At 43.2% G+C, this 23,876-nt stretch overlaps 1 protein-coding gene across 1 annotated transcript in view; it reads left to right on the top strand.

The window, feature by feature from the left end:
* LOC126191561 (retinol-binding protein pinta-like) overlaps positions 1 to 16,661 on the top strand; it is a 127,025-nt gene extending 110,364 nt beyond the window's left edge. Inside the window, exon 7 of the mRNA XM_049932477.1 lies at positions 15,027 to 16,661. Within this exon, the coding sequence (XP_049788434.1) occupies positions 15,027 to 15,178 (152 nt within the window). The 3' untranslated portion in view covers positions 15,179 to 16,661. The remainder of the gene's footprint in view (positions 1 to 15,026) is intronic.
* The last annotated feature ends 7,215 nt before the right edge of the window (positions 16,662 to 23,876 follow it).

The raw sequence follows: 23,876 nt of genomic DNA, 5'->3' as shown, positions 1-23,876 counted from the left end.
AAAGAAATCAGTTTATATTTGGAAATTTATTTTAAGATTGTTCATTGAAATTTCAGCATATTATACGTGAGTTATAACTGAGCTGGTGCCTTATTTACGATTGAAAAAATGTGAGATTGTAATCTTACGGAACACATAAAATATGGAGCCAATATTGTGAGACAGCATACAACACTGCATTCATAAAATAACACACGAAGAACATTGAAACATAAGCAAGAAGAAATTAACCACAACCAACAGATTCAGTTTTTACCCAAAGAAATTACGTTCATACCACAATCCTGTCCGTCATGTAATTACCACACACTGGTATACTAAATTCATATTAACTCTTTGTGAAGTCTTCGCAAAAAGAATAGCTGAGGGCTACTTTGATGATTACACCACATGCTCCACGTGGTCAACTTGGTTTACACAAAGCGTACAACTCCACAATAATTTTGATAATTAAAATACATTAGATCGAAAAGCAATTGACAAAAGAAAAACCTTGAACTGGTTACTAACGTCTTACTATTAACCTGATGGGTCAAACAGTCATATAAGCACGTGGTACTGGTCTCGCAAAGTACACCCCACGTGGGTTGAACATAAAGAAAAGCATAAAGAAAAGTTGCTATATTAAAAAAAAATATTCTCAAGACGAGACGTTATAATCTCACGCACATTCGGATTTAAGATTGATGAACTTAGTTAGAGTTACTGATCAACACGTGGTTCCACTTTACTCACAAAGTAGTAACAAAGCAACTACCGAAAAATAATCTGAACTTCACACGATAATTACACTGCGCTGCAATTTAAGATAACATCGGATATTTTAGACCTAAACCCGAAATAAAAGTTATTAAATTTTCAGTTAGGCTGAACTTAAGAAATCCATTGTCCTACGGACTTAACAGACACGCGCTTAGCCGGAGATCTTACCACTTCAGACGCTCGCCACGGCCACCCTGCAACTCCTTTACTGCCGAGCGTACTTCCTGAGGGTAGCTCACAAAGACCAACGGAAGTGGCCAGAGGGGCAGCTTCCTATACCAACATGACAACGGACGGACAGGACCATACTAAGGATAGAAACCTCTTTGCTTTTAGGAAGCGTAGCTACCTGTTCCGACGTTGGTCCTACTGTTCTCTAGCAGACAGCCTTGTCTGCTACCCTCAAGCATGCAACTAGAAATACATATGCTCATTCATCCTCTCACACAAAAGGGAAGGGGGATGACAGTATCTTATCATATACAGTATATAAAAGAAAGCGGATGTAGGTTCCGTATGAGACTGTGTGACATGAATTACATATAAGAATTACATATAAACTGTGCTTTAAAGTGTAGTAGTGTGACAGCTCGTTCTTGTTTATGTGTAAAAGTAACACGTTCCACTGCTCAGTCTCCTCCCAGATAGTCAGAAACGCCACAGTACATTTAGAAGAGGAATTTATTCCATAAATGGCAACAGATTTAAGAATTTAAACATGAAAGGAATCCAACAGAGACCTTTCAAGACGTTCAATGCTTTTCAGCTGTTGACAATCTGCCTATTGGCTTCTGTCTCAGGTTCTTCGGCCGTCGTTCATCTGATTATTTTACTGACATTTCGGCAGCACGAGTGGCTGGCATTGTCAAAGCTTCACCCTCCATTGCCGGTGGTGAACTGGAGCCGAGCTCGCGGCCGCAAACTATATGTACCTGGCGCGCCAACGTCAGAGGGCTTCTCCGCGGTCATTTCCGGTGCGGTTCTCCTCTTGCTACCTGCGACGGTCGTTCGCTGCAGTACGGGAAGCCAGGATCCGTTTACCTTAAGGCTTTCCTCTTTCTTGTTGAAGCTGTTCGCGTGTTTTTGTATTTCTACAGCTTCTCTGAACAAGCGCGTGTGATAGTGCTTCTCTACTGCCAGAACTTCCGTGTCGGCGAATTTTATTACGTGGTCGGTCTCACTCAGTGCGTGCTCTGCCACGGCCGATTTCTCCACCTGCCCCAACCTGCAATGTCGCTTATGCTCTTTGATCCTGGTGTTAATTGATCGTCCAGTCATTCCGACATAAACTTTTCTGCATGTGCATGATATACTTTATATTCCCGATATTGCAAGTGGATCAGTTTTCTCCTTTGCCGATCTGAGACACCCTTTGATCTTCCTTGTCGGTTTGAAAATCGTCTTTACGCCATGTTTGCGCAATATGCGGCCGATTCTGTCCGTCACTCTGGGAATGTATGGCAGAAATGCCGTACCCTACATTTATTTTTCTGATTCCTTACTTCGCCGAGTGTTTGGATCTGTTACACTTCTAATATAATTTGAGGAGTACCCACTGATCCTCAGAACAGGTGCTGCATTTCGCGTCTGAGGTGCTGCGGCTCACATATTCGTCCTGCTCGCAATACGAACGTATTAATCATGCCTCTTTTCTGGCTCGGATGGTGGTTTGATAGTTTGTGCAGGTATCGGTCCGTGTGTGTCGGTTCCCGTACGGCAGTGAACGACCGTCGCATGTAGCATGAGGAGAATTGCACCGGAAATGACCGGGGAGAAGCCCTCGGACGTGGGTGCGCCAGGTACGTACATATAGTCTGCGGCCGTGAGCTCGGCTCCAGTTCACCACCGGCAATGGAGGGTGAAGCTTTGACAATGCCAGCCACTCGTGCTGCCGAAATGTCAGTAAAATAATCAGGCGAACATCGTCCGAAGAACCCGAGACAGAAGCCAACAGACAGTTTGTCAACAAGTGGCCACGAAAGCGTTAACAATTTTGTTTTCAGCTGTTGTTTGAAAAAGTGAGGAGCAAGCAACAAGAACGTTTATTTAAATATATCTATTGGATGTTTACTAAATGTTTCGACTACCTGCATTGTTGGTTGACGAAATATCTCCAAATTTTACGATTAAATGCAATACTGTGTTGATGGTAACGTACACTATGTGATAAAAAGTATCCGGACATCTGGCTGAAAATGAATTACAAGTTCGTGGCACACTCCATCGGTAATGCTGGAATTGAGTATGGTGTTGGCCCACCCTTGGCCTTGATGACAGCTTCCACTCTTGCAGGCATGCTTTCAATCAGGTGCTGGAAGATTTCTTGGGGAATGGCAGCCCATTCTTCGCGGAGTGCTGCGCTGAGGAGAGTTATCGATGTCGCTCGTTGAGGCCTGGCACGAAGTCGGCTACTGCTATGCGTTTATCTGTTTCCTTGTAAGAGGTATTCCCGTTACTGGCGATCATTTTATATAGAGATGAGGCATGCATAGTATAAGTCTGAACCGTGATCAGAAGTGAACAGTGGACACTATACATCTCTGGAAAGCTATATTGTGCTCGTATCACACAGAGCCAATGTTTTAAGGGAGCGTTCCAAAACATCTCAAAAGGTCTTCTATAGTATTCAGGTCAGGACTCTGTGCAGGCCAAACTATTACAGGGATGTCATTCTCGTGTAACCACTCCGCCACAGGCCGGGAATTATGAACAGATGCTCGACCGTGTTGAAAGATGCAATCGCAATCCCCGAATTGCTCTTTAACAATGGGAAGGAAGAAGGTGCTTAAAACATCAATGTAGGCCTGTGCTGTGATAGTGCCACGCAAAACAAGGTGTGCAAGCCCCCTCCATGCAAAACACGACCACACCATAACACAACCGCCTCCGAATTTTACTGTCGGCACTACACATGCTGGCAGATGACGTTCACCGGGCATTCGCCATACCCACACCCTGCCATCGAATAGCCTCATTGTGTACCGAGTTTCGTCACTCCACACAACGTTTTCCCACTGTTCAATCGTCCAATGTTTACGCTCCTTACACCAAGCGAGGTGTCATTCGGCATTTACCGGCGTGATGTGTGGCTTAGGAGCAGCCGCTAGACTATAAAATCCAAGTTTTCTCACCTATCGCTTAACTGTCATAGTATTTGCAGTGGATCCTGATGCAGTTTGGTATTCCTGTGTGATGGTCTGGACATATGTAGGCTTGTGCTGTGATAGTGCCACGCGAAACAACAACGGGTGCAAGCCCCCTCCATGAAAATCACGACCACACCATAACGCCACTGCCTCCGTATTTTATAGTTGGTACTACAGACGCTGCCAGATGACGTTCACCAGGCATTCGCCATACCCACATCCAGCCATCGGATCGCCACATTGTGTACCGTGATTATTCACTCCACACAACGCTTTTCTTGATCAATCGTCCAATGTTTACAGTCCTTACACCAAGCGTGGCGACGTTTGGCATTTACTGGCGTGATGTGTGGCTTATGAGCAGCCGCTCGACCATGAAATCCAAGTTTTCTCACCTCCTGCCTAACTGTCATAGTACTTTCAGTGGATCCTGACGCAGTTTGGGTGAATTCCTGCCTGATGGTGTGGATAGATGTCTGCCTATTAAACATTACGACCCTATTTCAACTGTCGGCGGTGTCTGTCGGTCAACAGATGAGGTCGGCCTGTACGCTTTTGTGCTGTATGTGTCCCTCCACGTTTCCACTTCACTATCACATCGGCAACAGTGGACCTAGGGATGTCTAGCAGTGTGGAAATCTCGCGTAGAGAGATGTATGACCCAAGTGACACCCAATCACCTGGCGACGTTTGAACCGAGCGAGGTGGCGCAGTGGTTAGCACACTGGACTCGCATTCGGGAGGACGACGGTTCAATCCCGTCTCCAGCCATCCTGATTTAGGTTTTCCGTGATTTCCCTAAATCGTTTCAGGCAAATGCCGGGATGGTCCCTTTGAAAGGGCACGGCTGACTTCCTTCCCCATCCTTCCCTAACCCGAGCTTGCACTCCGTCTCTAATGACCTCGTTGTCGACGGGACGTTAAACAACACTAACCTAACCTAACCGACGTTTGAAGTCCGTGGGTTCGGTGGAGTGCTTCTTTCTGCTCTCTCATGATGTGTAATGACTACTGAGGTCGCTGATATGGAGTACCTGGCAGTAGGTGGCAGCACAATGCACCTTATACGAAAAATGTATGTGTCCGGTTACTTTTGACCTCATAGTGTATATTTTCCAACAAAACCGTCATATACACAATGTAGAACACAAGTAGTAGCAAGTATTGGAACAACCTGCGTACCACCCCAAAGTACCATTATCCAAGATCCCAGCGATGACGACATCCATGATGGCGGCGATGACATCATCCAAGATGGCGAATTTTGGCGGGAATTTTGAATTTTGGAGGGAAAGAGTTACGCCCCCCGAAAAATGGAGCGAATTTCAAGTTCCAGCAGGATAATGAGTCACACAAAGGAAAATGGCGGGAAAAAAAGACTTCTCTTTATTATTTAACCAGTTACAAGCATGTGTGTTCGCCACTGGGTCTGGACTCCAACTGGTTTAGTTCATCTCTGTGGCACCAGAGGGCGCTCTCCTGACGTAAGCAGATGTCGCAAGTACCGTTATTTAAGATGGCTGCACCCAGTTTATCCACCACGTGGTGTAAGATTGGACACTTGGTATACCACCAAAAAGATAATCCCCTCCACAACAAAAATCGCGCGAAGTTCAAATTCCAACATGATAATGCGGTAGACCTAAGAAAATCGCGCGAAGCTAGGTCACTCGCACTTTCGCTACCAACGTAAGAACATTGTGGGGAAGAGAGGAAACTTGTACTAACTGCAGCCACCTGACCGCCACCTCCTCCTAGGAACCAGAGCAAAGTTTTAATTCTGCCAGTAAACAAAGATCAATGGCGTTTTCGCTACCAAGGCAAGAAAACTACTGCAAACGAAGCTCACCACCAGTAGCCTAACCCTCGAGGGCGCAAACTCTTCGTAGGGGCTGCTGGTAAAAGGACTCAGCCCACACTAGGCTGATGGAGAGAGGAAGGAATGTACTTTATTTATTTGGGAGCAATTTATTTATTGATGGAGTATATGTATAACAGAACACACACTCAGACATGCCCCACATCATACAGACCTGCAAACTACTACTACATAACTCGTCTGTAATGCTCTACACACACGCTTGCTAATTGTAAACCGTCAAAAATAACACATTCCACAACCTACAGAAATGCGAACCACTCTTTAATAAAGCAAAAACTTTACGTCCAGATACCCAAACAATTCGTAAATTGTCAAAATAATAATCCATGTAAAAGACTCTGCTTGCTAATCGTCAACTGTCGAAATCATACACCCGCCTTTATTTAAAGAATTAGAGGCAGCACCACCACAAAGTGTATTCGCCACTGAGTCCATAGCCCAACCGACTTAGATCATATCCATGCTACTAGAGAACGCGGTAGTGACGACAGGTTATGACGTAAGTACCGTAATCTAAGAAGGCGCCACCTAGTGTGTTCAACACGAACTCCAGACCCCAGCTGTCTTAGTACATTTCGTCGCCACCAGAGGACACCTCTGTGACACCAGCTGACAACGCAATTACAGTTATCCATGATGGCGGCAAACCGTATGCCTCCACGAGGTCTAATACTCAGTACCACCAGCAGAGGACGCTGCCGTCCTTTTCGTGAGGTAAAACCAAAATGGTGAAGGAAAATGGTGAGAAAACGACTCAGCCTGCTCTGGGCTGCTGGGGAGGGTGAGGATGGAGTGCTCTCTATTTGTTTTCGAACAACATACGTAAGGATAGAGTTTATCTATCAAATTCATACAAAACATACACCCTGATGTGCCTAGTGTCATGTTGCACAGCCCACAGACACGCAACGAGCTCGTAATTTCAGTACACAATAGCAAACTGCTCCTAAATAATTCTTCACCCTCATGTGTAGACATGCTCAGTACTCGTAAATTGTCCAAATAGCGCATAGCAGGTTCTACAGAGCCGCTGTGGAAATAATGCAGTCAACGCGCGCAAGCACAGTCCACCGCCCCGCGTCTATAGAGTACACAGGAGGTAGCGGTAAGTGACGCATCCGTCAGATGTCAAACCGCGCAAAGCACCTGCTCGGCTTCCGCAAGCACACCCATTCACACATAACACATGAGGAATCCTATCCGCTAGACACCGATGGTGACGCGATCGCAAGTACGGTCGACGCCGCCGTCAGCCGTCAAACCACTCACAGAATTCCATTTATGGCCGCGCGCCACAACACCCGTGAAGTGAGGCAGCAGCACCTCGGGTCCCACGCGCTCCGTCGAACACTGGTGAACGCTGCATGCCTCTACACAGTCACCGTTATACTGTCATAGCATTCCAAAGCGCGTTCCAACCAGTCTCATATTCGAGGCATCCTCAAGCACTACTCGTCTTTACCACTGAAGCCAGAATACTACAGAGCGTGTTGACACACGCGTTCAACCACGCTCACCCGCCCCAACTTGACTGACACATCGCCATCTAAAACATTCTCAACCTTATTCTTACATCAATTTGCTTTGTGAAAAAAAAATATCAGCCATGTCCAGCTCTCCATAATTTTATAGTCCCCCAGAAATAGTTAATGCTTGCTTACTTGTTGTCTCAGCTTGTATGCGCCAAAATTCCTGCCCTAACAGAAACTCTTTACCAAAATATCGCCGAATCCAATCTTCCTCCCGGACATAACGTCATAGGCTTCCGCTCTCAACATACGCAAATGTTCTCACCACTCCTTTATCCCATCACAATCAATCGAGCCTTTTTTTTCTGGGGCTTTCTCTCGTTATTTTGCTAAGATTTCTAAATTGCACCGACAGTTCCCTCAATATATACACCCCAACCTGTTCTTTCTTACTACAGACGCTACACTCAGTGGTAATAAACTAATTTACACTGATCACCATTTCGCTCCGAAAACTAAACATCGCAAAGTTGTCTACAAGTCATCAAATACATACTATACTTGCAAGAATATTGGAGCGTCAAACTGATCTCCAACCAGGGAATATATCACCAAGTACTGTCTCGATCTTGTAAACATGCAATTCATATCCCCCCACCATACCAAATCATCCCCTTTACATCAGCGAACCAAAGTCTTTCTCTCAGAGTGATGTGCAAAGACAGGCTCGTTTCATTACGGCACTAACGCGTTACTCTTTCCGCTTTCTTGCTCGCATTTCTACAGACATCTCCACACTTCTCGATTAAAAGAACAATCACATTTTCCCCATAATATTATACAATTTTCGCCGTACTTCTCGACATCAAGCACACAGCAGTAGCCTCCCGATCTCTAACACCTCATAATGCACTACATAAAAACTGTAAATTATTTCTCCACAAATACCAAAATTTAGCGAGGTGCAGCGTGCTGTAAACCATTGACTAACTAGAAACAAATAGAGTAAACTTATATTTACACTCTCGAATACCGTAGTCGGTGATGTAACAGATTCCAGATGATCAATATTGTTTACAAACCAACTACGGTTGTCTTCCACATTTAGACAACAGGCAAACGTGTGTCCAACATGGCACAATCGATATTCCGTCAACTAAATAAAGGCAGAAAATGTACAGAAGGAGTCGACCGAACAATTTACATGGGAGGGAATAACGCTCCACCGCAAATGCATCATGTCCTCAAAGTTAGACCTGATTACGAAAGCCGCCCAACACATACTAAGTATGAGGTTGCTATTCGGTCGCCTATAAGATGGTAAAGTTTACTATGATACATTCCTTCACTCCAACAGGCCTATGCATTCGGAAGACTGCTACCATTAACATGGGAACTCGAATCAATACCGCCACAGACTTTGCATACACGAACACATTCTAGAAAACCCCTCACACATATCAGCTATCATTATAATTATAATTAAATTTTACAATTGCGGTCTCAACTGAACCGTATTCTTCAATGAGCGAAGTATTGGAAATACACTCTGTTGAACGCTGTGGTTCTAGAAATACTAATACCATCCTTACTACTAGACATACTCTTCCCTTCACTATCACAGTACTCCAAGTCAAATCCATACCCTCCCTACAACAGCACATAGACATTTCCTTTGCAAAAACACATATACTTTATAATCCTGATGCTCAAATGCGAACAAACCACACAAGCAGCTCTAATACTAAGTATTCGTGTTGGGAGCCATCCGCAGCACATGCGCATACAGTGAAATACAGAAAACAGAGCGAATCACTCCAAATGTGGGCGTGACTGTGTACAATCGAGTACAGTGCTTTACTACGGCTCCTGATCAGTCATTTGGGCCAGGTGTTGGTAGTTGTGCTACATTTACAAGCAGGTTTCGAACACTGAATGATAGGTTATGTCATGATGGCATGGATAGACCTGATATAAAAAATCGACTGAATTGTGATAAATTACGGGGAATAGGTATAACTTCTTCTGCTTCACGCAGAACAGTTTGTACGTGGGGGCAAGTATGCGGCAGCAAGAGGAATCCGAGAACATGTCGACAGGGAAGCGAAGGGAATCAGGGGTCAAAAAATGGTTCAAATGGCTCTGAGCACTATGGGACTCAACATCTTAGGTCATAAGTCCCCTAGAACTTAGAACTACTTAAACCTAACTAACCTAAGGACATCACACACACCCATGCCCGAGGCAGGATTCGAACCTGCGACCGTAGCAGTCCCGCGGTTCAGGACTGCAGCGCCAGAACCGCTAGACCACAGCGGCCGGCGGGAATCAGGGAAGCAGTACTTTTTTCTCCGTCAAGGTAGCATTCTACTAAATGTCCATTGAGGTACCAATGATACACGCAAAGTGACTACTTTATTTCACGCTTTGCAGGGAGACAGAGAACCATCCGCCTCGAAACTTACATCCATATGCGTTAAAGGTAACACAGAGTGGACAGGGTAAGTGCGAATAGTATAGACTATAGTGATTTGTAACGTAGTTTTCCAATGGGGAGCGTATGTCATACCATAAAAATCGACAGTAACTAAAAAATGACACCATATTTCTCTTTCTTCATTTTCCTGTTGACGATGGGACGTATGAAACGGCACACTGAACTACAGTTTATTTACGGTTCACTACAGATATTTCTGTAAATACGTCGTTTCCTTTTAAAATGAAAAAGAGAGACAGCAGAAGACCTGACGCTCTGCAGAGGGGTAATTATCTACTCCACAACGTGAAGTTTTGTTCATTACACTTCATTACACTTCGAGTCAAATCAGTGAATGTGGAACGTAGGAAACCTATACGGAATGCAATACCTACACTACTGGCCAATAAAATTGCTACACCAAGAAGAAATGAGATGATAAACGGATATTCATTGGACAAATAAATTATACTAGACTGTACGCAATTTGAGTGCATAGATCCTGAGAAATCAGTACCCAGAACAACCACCTCTGGCCGTAATAACGGCCTCGATACGCCTGGGCATTGAGTCAAACAGAGCTTGGATGGCGTGTACAGGTACAGCTGCCCATGCAGCTTCAACACGATACCACAGTTCATCAAGAGTAGTGACTGGCGTATTGTGATGAGCCAGTTGCTCGGCCACCTTTGACCAGACGTTTTCAGTTGGTGAGAGATCTGGAGAAGGTGCTGGCCAGGGCAGCAGTCGAACATTTTCTGTATCCAGAAAGGCCCGTACAATATCTGCAACATGCGGTCGTGCGTTATCCTGCTGAAATGTAGGGTTTCGCAGGGATTGAATGAAGGGTAGAGCCACGGGTCGTAACGCATCTGAAATGTAACGTCCGCTGTTCAAAGTGCCGTCAATGCAATCAAGAGGTGACCGAGACGTGTAACCAATGGCACCCCATACCACCACGCCGGGTCATACGCCAGTATGGCGATGACGAATACACGCTTTCAATGTGCGTTCACCGCAATGTCGCCAAACACGAATTCGACCATCATGATGCTGTAAACAGAACCTGGATTCATCCGAAAAAAATGACGATTTGCCATTCGTCCACCCAGGTTCGTCGTTGAGTACACCATCGCAGGCGCTCCTGTTGTGATGCAGCGTCAAGGGTAACCGCAGCCATTGTCTCCGAGCTGATAGTCCATGCTGCTGCAAACGTCGTCAAACTGTTCGTGTAGATGGTTGTTGTCTTGCAAACGTCCCCATCTGTTGACTCAGGGATCGAGACGTGGCTGCACGATCCGTTACAGCCATGTGGATAAGATGCCTGTCATCTCGACTGTTAGTGATACGAGGCCGTTGGGATCCAGCACGGCGTTCCACATTACCCTCCTGAACCCACCGATTCCATATTCTGCTAACAGTCATTGGATCTCGACCAACGCGAGGAGCAATGTCGCGATACTATAAACCGAAATCGCGATAGGCTACAATCCGACCTTTATCAAAGTCGGAAACGTGATGGTACGCATTTCTCCTCCTTACGTTTCACAAGGCAACGCCGGACAACTGCAATTTGTGTAAGAGAATCGGTTGGAAACTTTCCTCATGTCAGCACGTTGTAGGTGTCGCCACCGTGCCAACCTTGTGTGAATGCTCTGAAAAGCTAATCATTTGCATATCACAGCATCTTCTTCCTGTCGGCTAAATTTCGCGTCTGTAGCATGTCATCTTCGTGGTGTAGCAATTTTAATTTACCAGTATCTAACATTCTGCGTGGTGTCTGTTTGTTCTAAGTCGTGTCTCCCTACCACTTTCGCGCAACGACGCTCTGAGCGTGTTTTTTAGGGAATTGACTAGTTTGAACCAGGGACCTGTTGCTGGTAAGGAGACGCCAGACCACACATGACATGTAGAGTTCAGAAGAGTTCAGTGAGACTAGCGATGATATAACCAAATACTTAATGATTTCAGCGTCAGCTCCACTGCATTCCCTGTAAAAGAATCTTAATACTAACTAAATTTAGTGGAAGGGGTTCAAGGCTTTCCTATTTTTAGTTAGCTGGTAAAATAAGGTCGAAAAAGCAGTTAAGTTTACCATTGGAAATTTTATTCTACTCACAAAACATTGTTTATAAATTGCACTATTGATAAAAAGAAATGTTTTAATACAGGATGATAAAAACCAACTGCGTTCAACAAAAATGTGAACGAATATTCCCTGAATGGGTTTTCAAGTTCTACAATGGATCGAAGGATGACCTATGCCATATCACATCTATATTCTATGTTTAAATTAAGTTTCACAAAAGAGAAAACTATCAAAATGGTCTACAGTGACCCTCAATTATCTTTAATTACTTATCTAACTTGTCGTAAATTACAGTGGCTGGTGTGGCTTCTCCATAATTATATAACAGAAAAATCATCGCGTTTCAGATTTTAACTTACGTAGCAAATGTGAATTCCATGAGCTTTAATTGACGATCGACACTAGTATTACGCAAAACGGGGGTGTAACAGATGAGACTTCTGCAGTTCTGAGTGAAGCCTTATGCGCTCAAAAATGCAGCATCGCGTGCGTTCATTACCTTGTCGGTGTTCGTCAGGGGTGGCGGTCGGCGCAGCTCCATACAGCTCGCCGTCTCGGAAGCAACTCTCTCCTAACTACTCCTTACTACAATTTACCGAAGTTGGTTTAAAAAAAACTATCTGGCTGTGTTCTCATCTGACCAATCAGGGTCTCAATGTTAACCTTAAGCTCCGCCTACAAAAATTCTGTCTATCCAATGAGAAACGTTATACTTTTCGTGGTGGGGCAATTTTTTTAACGTTTGCATCGTAGCAGAGACGCGAAAGAGTCTCACGCTAAAACTTGCTGCTGGTGTGGACCTTTTAGTGTTATCGTAAGATCTATACTGTTCTTCTGGAGGGCTCTAGCTTTTAACATGGGCTAGGGGGGGTTGGTCCTGGCGATTAGCTGGCGACGTGGGTGTCCGTCCCTTATCGTAGGGCCTTCTAGCTTAACACGGTTCTGCTCTCGGCTTCTGTTCTCGTTTCTCCCCTCGGAACTGCGTCTGTCTCACGGTGGGAAGGTATGACATGCATTTAGGCATTCTTGTGTTAGTCTGTGGTATTCCATTTGCTCACTCTTTACTCGTATTACTCTGGTTAATTTAATGTCACGATTTATTCGGAGCTATGTGACATACTACTGGATTTGCTTATCATGTCAGGGTTTTCATGGAAGGTGTTGGATTTGCCTGACACCTTACAAGTAGTGTACATTATTTAACGTATCAAATGAGCTACCACAATTTTAACTCGAGGAAGAACCACACTGACGTGGTAAGAAAAGGTCAAAAGTAAAAAAGAACTATTTCCCAACACAGAAGAAACCAAATCCACTATGGTTGCTACATCTGCATCACGATCGACAACAGTCTTCTACACATTCGTTAGACACTATGCAAATTTGTTACGGGTAAGGGGACGTGCTGATCATAGTAACATCAGACAACAGCAGCAATATATGGTTCTCACCCATAAAATATGCGTTTGTATTCTCTTGATTTCAGCGATAAAAGCTACAATTATACACGTATGGGAAAGCATTTCTTTACCAATGAGTTGTAGCTTATGGCACTGATTCAGTGAGATTCAACTGTTTTTACATTCATTTCACGGTCATTCATGCCCCTCGATAATTTACTAATGGGCGGATTGCAAAAATATGATAATTACTTCGTTAATTAGGTAGAAAAATAATTAAAAACGGACGTTACTCTTACGGACTGTTTCTCACCGCTAGGGGCGTCTGTGACGTCAAAGCTCTTAGACAGTAAGAACTTTCACAGCAGTGAGTGCTGGGACTGTATGGTGCGTCAATTTCTTGTGTTGTCAATCGCACGGTGCTATGAAGATTTTGTAAATTTAAATTTTCATTTGATGACAACAGGAACTTATTAAATGCCTCCTGAAATTTGCACAATTGCACGGTTAATAATTTTTGTTCCTGTTCATTTTTTCACGTTAAATAGAAAGTCACAGCTCATACAATATGGTTCATAATGGTATAACTGACATCTGCGATTCCTGGTAGAACTTCGTCTTCGAAGATTAGTGGTATCTAAGCACTAGTGGTATCTAGCACTAAGGCCCACACCTTGTCTAATTTCAATTAGCCATTATTTTCTGTTGAAGTTGTTTCTTGTGACATTTCTGTACATCCTAGGACAGCAATTACTGGATCCTGTTAAAACCATTTGATGGTTATCTAGTTCCACAGCATGATCTGCTGCCGTTGAGATATCCGTGTTCTCCTAAAGGCAATTACTCTTGTGTTCCTTATATCTGCTGTTAACGCTTTTTATCGTTTCTATGTACACCTGACCGCAAGCAAAAGGAATTTTATATACTCCTGATGTGGCAAGCGGTGGGTGTATATCCTTTTCAGTGCTCAGATACGCACACCTTTAAACACTGTGTTCATATTGTTGTGGCGTAGCAAGACAGCCACGCCACTCGGAAGTAGCCGAAAGGCACGCGTTAAGCTCACGCAGATGGGCGCGAGGTCTGGAACAGGATACGTAATGAATGCTATAAAGAAAAGTACGTAGCTGCTAGAATACTTAACTTTAATCCATCATTTGTATACAGCATTCTTGATGATACAAGTGAGACTCTCTCTAGAAATGGTTAATGGCGCCTTGCTAGGTCGTAGCCATGGACTTAGCTGAAGGCTATTCTAACTGTCTCTCGGCAAATGAGAGAAAAGCTTCGTCAGTGTAGTCGCCAGCAAAGTCGTCGTACAACTGGGGACGAGTCCTGGTACGTCTCTCTAGACCTGCCGTGTGGTGGCGCTCGGTCTGCAATTACTGACAGTGGCGACACGCGGGTCCGACATGTACTAATGGACCGCGGCCGATTTAAAGCTACCACCTAGCAAGTGTGGTGTCTGGCGGTGACACCACACATACTGTGTACTTATAGTAGTCTGCTGATACAACCTGTGTCTATTTACGCGAATGGAAGGAAAACTTTTCCTTTAGTTACTTCTTTTTCTGCAGAAACACGTCTTACTGAGCTTGTTGAAGATGTTGGTATCTCAATCTTTATAGCCACTGATGATGTCTTCAGCACAGGAAGCCGAAACGCTTAGGCAGAGAAGTATGCCTTGGATCACGGTCTGACGCCCATGAAACAAAAATCACCAATAAGGGACGTGATATCTCTCAGTTGAAGGAATTAATTTCCTACGAGACGGGACAATTAAGTGTACTTTCTTATTCCAGATGAATTCATCAGGAGGGCGGAGAAGAAGAGAGGCTGGTTCTTGGAGCAGGACCGCTACACCTCGGACGAGAGCAAGAGGCCACCGGACAACCACTACGCCGACGACTTGTTCGGAGTGTCGGGATCCTTCAAGAAGCTCTCAGTAGACTGACGCCGTTACAGTTAATTTAGTAGACTCTGTTTCTTGGTGACAGAAAATTGTGATACACGCAGAGAACCCGATACCCATCGGCAAAATTTCAGAGTTTGTTTCTTATATTTTCCGAATAATCCACTGTATTGAACCCATGATCTCCCTTGGTTCGTTTAATTGTATTTCCTTTGATGCTTTCTTGCTGTTTTGGTCTTTAGTTCGAAGGCTGGTTTGATAGAGCTCTCCACACTAGTGTATGTTGTGTAAACCTCTCCACCTTTCCATACCTACAGCAACCTATGTCCATCTCAACACTTCCTTCAATTACAAAATCGACGATCCCTTGATACCTCTGACTGTATCATTTCAACCGAGCCCTTCTTTTACTTTAATTCTGCTCTTCGATAATTATTCGTCCTACCCACCAAACCTACAGCATTCTTCTGTAACACCACACTGCAGACACTTCTTTTCTCTTCTTGTCTGAACATTTAAACCTTCACATTTGAAATGCGTACAAGACTACACTCCAGACAAATTCATTCAGAAAAGACATCCTAAAAAGGAACTTTATATTCATTGTTAACAAATTTATCTTTTTCGTAAATGCTTCCCCTGAAACTGTCAGTCGCAATTTTATATTCTCAGTACTTCGACCATCGACAGCTAGTTTACTGCGCAAATAGCAAAACGCATCTACTGCTTTCAGTTTCGTTTCCTAATATAATCCCCTACGTATCACCTGATTTAATTCCCTGACCATTAATTCCCGTTACAAGTATCTCCACGACTAACTTTACTGCCTTAATCTCCAGACTGCATTATATCTGTGATAGTTTACAACCCTGTATCACTCTCTCCTAAACTACCGCTATCTCTTCGTGGTGTTAGTCTCTTATAACTGCAGTCTGGTTTCTGCACAAGCTCTTCATGTTTCGCTACCTGCATTCAATTCCATCTGCCTTCACAATTTCTTAGCCACGCTATCAATTTTTTTCTCTAAATGTATAAACGCTATAAAAGTGGTTTGTCTTTATGCAGTCTATCATCTAAGATGAGTAATATAGTCAGTATAGCATCGCGTGTTCCTGTATTTCTCCGGAACCCAAACGGATCTTGCTCAACTTCGGCTTCTAGCACTTCTGCAAATAACTCGCATCAGTATTTTGTAACCATGACATCAAGCTGATGGCTTCCAAATATTCGCATCTGTGAGCACCTGCGTACTGTGGAAAAGGTATTATTACTGACATCTTGATTTCTCATCCCCCTTTCCCTTCTGCTTTGTATCTGCACCGAACTGAAAATATCTGGCAATTAGTATAAAAGCGAATGAATCATAATCACAGTATCACTCTATAAATAGATACCGGAGACCACGGGACCCTTATACAAAAATGCTCTGAAAATTTCCTTGAGAAACCTCTGAAATTTTGTTTGTGGATCGTCTTAATCTGCGCGTGTCTTAAGCATGTTCTTCTACACGGTCAACGAGATTCTTACTAGCCCAGTGCATTGTCTATGTAAAGCTTTTCTTTGCGTCTGGTATGATTCTTGGATTAAACTGAAGAAACAATAATATTGTGTTTTCTTTCCTCCGTCCCACGCATTTTCTCCTTGTATGTTAGTATTAGTAGTCATAGGTTCTAAACCAAAGAAAATAGCCTTCGGAGAAGTTTTGTTAAGATTTGCAGCAGTCTTTATCTCTTAATGTCTCTAATTGTTCCTACTTTACGTAGCTTAATTGCGTTAAAGATTCATTTCTAACAGCGAACGAACTACGTTTGTTCAAAAACCTCCAGTCATCCGGCTGTCACGGATTACGCCTTGAGAGCACCCCCCTCCCTCCCCCCCCTCTCTCTCTCACACACACACACACACACACAGAGAGAGAGAGAGAGAGAGAGAGAGAGAGAGAGAGAGAGAGCTCCATCCATCGTTTCATCGTCCCTGGGACTTCACAGGTAATATTAAACCTTCACAAACTGTTCTACAGAACTTTCGCACTTGTTACTACTTGACTTGCAGCCGATGTACAACAGGATAATTACGAATTGTATAAGATGTGACCAATGTTCAAGTCCAGCTTCAACAATCTTAATAACAGATTTCTCAAAATGCAGAAAAACAAGTGTTACACATCCGGGTCCAAACATATGACAATGTGACCTAAACTATAATAGCAACTTTAACGTACTTAAAGATCATTGCAAAGAATCCGCAGCATGAACAGTTGCATCACACCAATACTGATTCTGAGACTCTCAAGGCATTCTGACATTTTGTGAAACCGCACAGCGGCCTGAAGCTCCAGATCTATGTATTATACAACAATGTCCTGCCTAAACAGAAGAGGGCAGACAGAAAGCAATCCAAAATTTGGCCATCACTATCCGACTGCCGCAAAACCTCACAAACGGCTGATGTAGAAACCAACACCACGGTTTTTGATCATTTGAAACGGAATACGAATATGAGATTGGTCTTTGACTGCGCACGGCACGCATTGATAATGGACCATTTGCAATCCCCAGTGAAGCAATTAGAAACTGCTGGCACAGTAAGGAACTGTATCACAAGTGCTCCCGAAAAAAGATTGTAGACATTACAACGTGAACAATGTGGTTCACGTATTTATTATAAAAAAAAATCCTCACATCACTTCTGGTACAAAGCGGTATGAAGCACAGAAGATGAAAACTAATTTTGCAGTTCCCTTCTAATTGGTTCGCAAAATATCTTAGAATATACTAGCATAATTTGCAGCAGAATATTACCTATCTTCGGTTTTGTTGTCCTGGTTGTTAAAATTAGTGAAAAATCTTGCTTCACTGCAGTTCAAATTAATTTTAGGTTCTTGATGCATGTAAAATGTTAGCCATAAATTTCTACTAAAAAAAAATTCTGACGAACTAAGATACTGAGCAACTGTAACTGAGACATACTATGAACCACTTTGAGCCAAAATCTGAGACAATGAGTCTGAATCACATGGGCTTAGGCGACCATCTATACATATTTCATGTAACATTATAACAGCACTGGGTAAATATATATTTTACCGATAGCATTTGCAGCTTCACAAGAATTTGGTATATAGTTTGGTTTTCAGAAAACTATTGACTTGTTTCACATTAATCAAATTAATGCAAACTCGGATTTGTAATACAACATTTAGTACACTAATTATTCAAAACAATTGAGTAAGGAACTTTCTACTTTCTGTTTTAATTACGTTTTGGTTTTTGTCGTTAATACATTCAGAGTATCTTTATTTGATAACTGACTTTATACAACTGTTTTTTCTGTAATATATAATTTGGGACTGCGATTTCAGGAACTGATAGCAAACCGATTTTCTAGAATTTTCTTTGAGGATAGATTTTACGTATAGCAATTAAAATTTCAAGTACAGCAGAAAGCCTTTTTAAGTGTAACGGCAGTTATAAACTCATATTCAAGTCAAATTAAATATTCCACTGTTACATTAGTTCTATCTGCAAGCTGCGAAGCTGTGTATGAGGATGTGTATCAGTCCTGATACAGATCAGTTCATGATAATGTTTCCTGGTTTTCCGCATTACAAAAAGCAGAAAGTTACAGTTATAGGGGGTGGACAGCCACGTACGTGTGTAGTGACCCGAAATGAACCATTTTGCTGATAGTTGCCGACTCTGTGAATATCACATGCGGGTTACTACAACCTGAACTTTTCTGCATATGTCGAGTCGTTTGATAACATTGCAGAACTATTTTCATGTCTGATTCAATAGATACGCACTGGGCACACAAATGATTCATTCTTTCATAAGTGTAAAACGTGCACAGCTGCCTGTAACGTTTTACTTCTGCACGGTCAAATAAGAGAGGATCTGTCCCTCACCCGCACCACCCCCAAAATCGATGCGTATAACGTCAGTTCCATTGTCCGCGTTGAAATATCTCTTGTTGTAACATTTTCCTGGAACTCTTGTGATACAGTGTGGTAGATTATGAATCCGCAACATGAGCAGTTAGTGTGCCGTTCCTGCCAATTTACTTATCCCCCTCAGATCGTAACATAATTCATTGCACTGTTAAATTCTGGATACGCACGTGTAGTATGGAAAACCATCTACTTATTATCACGTATTTTTGTCGTTTTAGGCAACCGTCGGACTATCTCCACTGCTTTAGAATTTTATTGTCCCGAAGGAAATCCTTCTATCCACGTAATTCTTCCAACTGCTGCTGTCGTGCTTGGGCAGCTTCGTACACAGGCCGGCCTCAGCAGAAGTTAATTAACAGTGCCGTTTATGGTCAGGGGGTTTACGAATAACTCAACTGGTGGCGCAGCTTTTGAATAATTGCTCGCTTCTCGTTGGGGTATGGTCAGTTGAGAGCATACACTAAGTGATCAAAAGTATCCGAACACCCCCAAAAACATACGATTTTCATATTAGGTGCATTGTGCTGCCACCTACTGCCAGGTACTCCATATCAGCGACCTCACAAGGGAACCTCCCCATCGCACCCCCCTCAGATTTAATTATAAGTTGGCACAGTGGATAGGCCTTGAAAAACTGAACACCGATCAATCGAGAAAACAGGAAGAAGTTATGTGGAACTATGAAAAAAATAAGCAAAATATACAAACTGAGTAGTCCATGTTCAACATATGCAACATCAAGGATCATCTGAGCGTAAGGGCGCCGTAGTCCCGTGGTTAGCGTGAGCAGCTGCGGAACGAGAGGTCCTTGGTTCAAGTCTTTCTTCGATTGAATATTTTACTTTCTTTATTTTCGCAAAGTTATGATCTGTCCGTTCGTTCATTAACGTCTCTGTTCACTGTAATAAATTTAGTGTCTGTGTTTTGCGATCGCACCGCTAAACCGTGCGATTAGTAGACGAAAGGACGTGCCTCTCCAATGGGAACCGAAAACATTTGATTGCAAGGTCATAGGTCAACCGATTCCTCCACAGGAAAACACGTCTGATATATTCTATAAGACACTGGTGACGGCATGTGCGTCACATGACAGGAATATGTTGTCAACCCAATTACCTTGTACACTTGGCGAATGGGTAAAAAGATTCTTCTACCTTGCCCGATTTAGTTTTTCTTGTGGATGTGATAATCACTCCCAAAAAAGTGATGAAAACGTAAGAGTTTGTCACCTAAACTGCAACAAATGAATGCAACAGTTTCACAGTCGCACAGTTTTCCCTGTGATCTCTCAAAACATATGTTTTTAACGTTTTCAAGTTTTTCCGTTTGTAAACCGTCAAATCCTGCATATGTCCAAGCAAATCTGAACATGTCCTGGAATTTTGGAGAGCGAAGTTGATTATGTGTGAGTGCCTGAACTTTGATAATTGTTACACGATCACGTGAACAATATTGCAGTGTGTACCTCTGTAGCCTCGGAAAATAATTGTCTGATAATAAAAAATTAAAATTTTCACTCGAGGAAGACTTGAACCGAGGACTCCTCGTTCCGCAGCTGCTCACGCTAACCACAGGACCACGGCATTGCTGGGCTCAGTTGTTCCTTGATGTTGAATATGTTGCGCATGGACTACTCAGTTTGTAAATTTTGCTTATTTTTTCATAGTTCCACACACCTTCTTCCTGTTTTCTCGAGTGATCTGTGTTCAGTTTTTCAAGGCCTATCCACTGTGCCAACTTATAACTAAATCCGAGGGGGGTGCGATGGGGAGGTTACCTTGTCAGTATTCATTAGACATCGTGAGAGAGCAGGACGGGCCGCTCCGCAGAACTCACGGCCTTCGAACGTGATCAGATGATTGGGTGTCACTTCTGTCATACGTCTGTGCGCGAGATTTTCACACTGCTAAACATCCCTAGGTCCACTGTTTCCGATGTGATAGTGAAGTGAAAACGTGAAAGGACACGTACAGCACAAACGCGTACCTCGTCTGTTGACTGACAGAGACCGCCGACAGTTGAAGAGGGTCGTAATGCGTAATAGGCAGACATCTGTCCAGACCATCACACAGGAATTCCAAACTGCCTCAGGATCCACTGCAAGGACTAAGAAAGTTAGGCGGGAGGTCAGAAAACTTGTATTTCATGGTCGACCGGCTGCTCATAAGCAACACATCACGGCGGTAAATGCGGATCGACGCCTCGCTTGGTGTAAGGAGCGTAAACATTGCACGATTGAACTGTGGAATACGTTGTGTGGAGTGATGAAGCACGGTACACAATGTGGCCATCCGATGGCAGGGTGTCGGTATGGCGAATGTCCGGTGAACATAATCTGTCAGCGTGTGTAGTACCAAAGTAAAATTCGGAGGCGGTGTTGTTATGGTGTGGTCGTGTTTTTCATGAAGGGGGCTTGCACCCTTTGTTGTTTTGCGTGTCACTATCACAGCACAGGCCTACATTGATGTTGTAAGCCCTTTCTTGCTTCCCACTGTAGAACAGCAATTCGCGGATGGCGACTGCATCGCCGCGCGGAGTGGCCGCGTGGTTTCAGGCGTCATGCACGGATTGCGCCGCCCCTCCCGCCGGAGGTTCGGGTCCTACCTCGGGCACGGGTGTGCATGTAGTGTTCTTAGTATAAGTTAGATTCAGTTAGTTTAAGTGGTGTGCAAGTCTAGGGACCGATGACCTCCGCAGTTTGGTCCCTTTGGAATACTCACACATTTGAACATTTTTGCGATTGCATCTTTCAATACGATTAAACACCTGTTCATAATGAACGGCCTGTGTCAGAGCGATTACACGACAATAATATCCCTGTAATGGGCTGGCCTGCACAGAGTCCTGACCTGAATCCTACAGAACACCTTTGGGATGTTTTGGAACGCCGACTTCGTGCAAGGCTTCACCGATAGACATCGATACCTGTCCTCAGTGCAGTACTCCGTGAAGAATGGGCTGACACTCACCGTGAAACCTTTCAGCACCTGACTGAACCTTTCAGCACCTGACTGAAAGTATGCCTGCAAGAGTGGAAGCTGTCATCAAGGTTAAGGGGGGGGGGGGCAACACCATATTGAATTCCAGCATTACCGGGGAGGGCGCTACGAACCTGTAAGTGATTTTGAGCCAGGTGTCCGGATACATTTGAGCACATAGTGCATCATCAAATGAATTAATTTTCCTTGAACTTCCTGTTAAAACAAAAGCCCAAAGGGCTAGGAAGGGCGGACAACATCCTATTAAAGTAACTCGACTGACCAGAGGTTTATATTATACGATGTTTATCAATATGAATGAAGACGATAGTAAATTTATAAAATGTGCTAGAAAGCTAAAATCTTCAATTTATGACCTTCTAGGCTACATGAAAGAACATACAATGACAATGAACATAGGAAAAAGCAATTCTTTTTCAACAGAGGGAAGACTAGTGTGTACACTGGTGTGACTGATGCCATAGACGTTAATTTCTCATAATAAGTCTTTTCCAATTATTTATATTTTTGGAAAAAAAATATTTGCTAACGCTATTAACAGCATTAACTTATAGCAACAAAATGGTTTAACACAATGCTATTTTTAAGTTTATCAAAAAATTATCACTATCATAATTAGGGTTGCCACCCATAATTTGTTATAAAGAATTGTTGATTATTTCGGCCAAATGTTCTCTATCCTTTATGAGAAGAAGAAAGCACGCAGAAATACTTTATCTCACTTGGTTTGGATATTATAAGATTCATTTTCGTAAATCATTAAAAGATCAGGAAAGTTGATGATTTTGTGTACAACGGATCAAGTTACTAACTGAACCGTGTTCGAATGCAGTCTGACCTTCAATGTTAATATTGTCAGTGTCAGAGTTTCTTGTCAAAGTTTCAATTGAGAAAGAGTGAAACCCCGTTAATTTCATATTTTTTGCACTACTAAGTGTCCCATATAAGCCTGCTGGACTGTCACTGTTTTTACACGTGGCTCCCAAAACGGGATTTTGTTAACCGATTTGACAATACCGTTTCAGGTAGGTCCTGTAAATAGTCCAAAATCGACTCTGGAAATCCTTTTCTAGCTGCCAGTCTTCTACTTTCACAGTCAATTTTCGCTCCCATGTAAACGCACAACCGTTTTTGAAACGTGCTTGGAAAGTCAGGTTACGTCTTGTTTTGAAAATGGTTTACGAAATTCAGTTTCCATCTTTTTGAAAATATGTTGTATGTAAATGTAGTGTTTGTGAAGTAAGTAAACAGCTCTTTTTGGATTAGTTCTTTCACAAAAAATTAGCCGGGCCTCCAAAGTACTGCTCCTTACATAATATGGCTCTGAGCACTATGGGACTTAACTTCTAAGGTCATCAGTCCCCTATAACTTAGAACTACTTAAACCTAACTAACCTAAGGACATCACACATATCCATGCCCGAGGCAGGATTCGAACCTGCGACCGTAGCGGTCGCGCGGTTCCAGACTGTAGCGCCTCTAACCGCTTGGCCACCGCGGCCGGCCTTACATAATAGCCCTAGTCCTTAGGTGACGACTGCTGACAACCTCAGCTACCTAACAGATGTGATACTATTGTAGCGTGGTAAAGCCGTGTATTGGGTGTTTCAGACTATGTTGTATGAGGCGAATTGAGTGCAATGAAGTTCGATTATTCGGTTTTATAGCTTTATCTAACAGTGAGTCATCGATAACGGCAACTTTAGTATACTCAATATTCCTTGTACACCTATAAAACGTAATCTTAAGCGTGAAAGAGATTAAGTAGACCGAGAGTATATTACACCAA

This window comes from Schistocerca cancellata, chromosome 6, assembly GCF_023864275.1.
Source record: "Schistocerca cancellata isolate TAMUIC-IGC-003103 chromosome 6, iqSchCanc2.1, whole genome shotgun sequence".
Taxonomy (NCBI): Eukaryota; Metazoa; Arthropoda; class Insecta; order Orthoptera; family Acrididae; genus Schistocerca; species Schistocerca cancellata.
The sequence above is the reverse complement of the archived record's forward strand: the minus strand, read 5'-3'. Positions and strand labels throughout refer to the sequence as shown.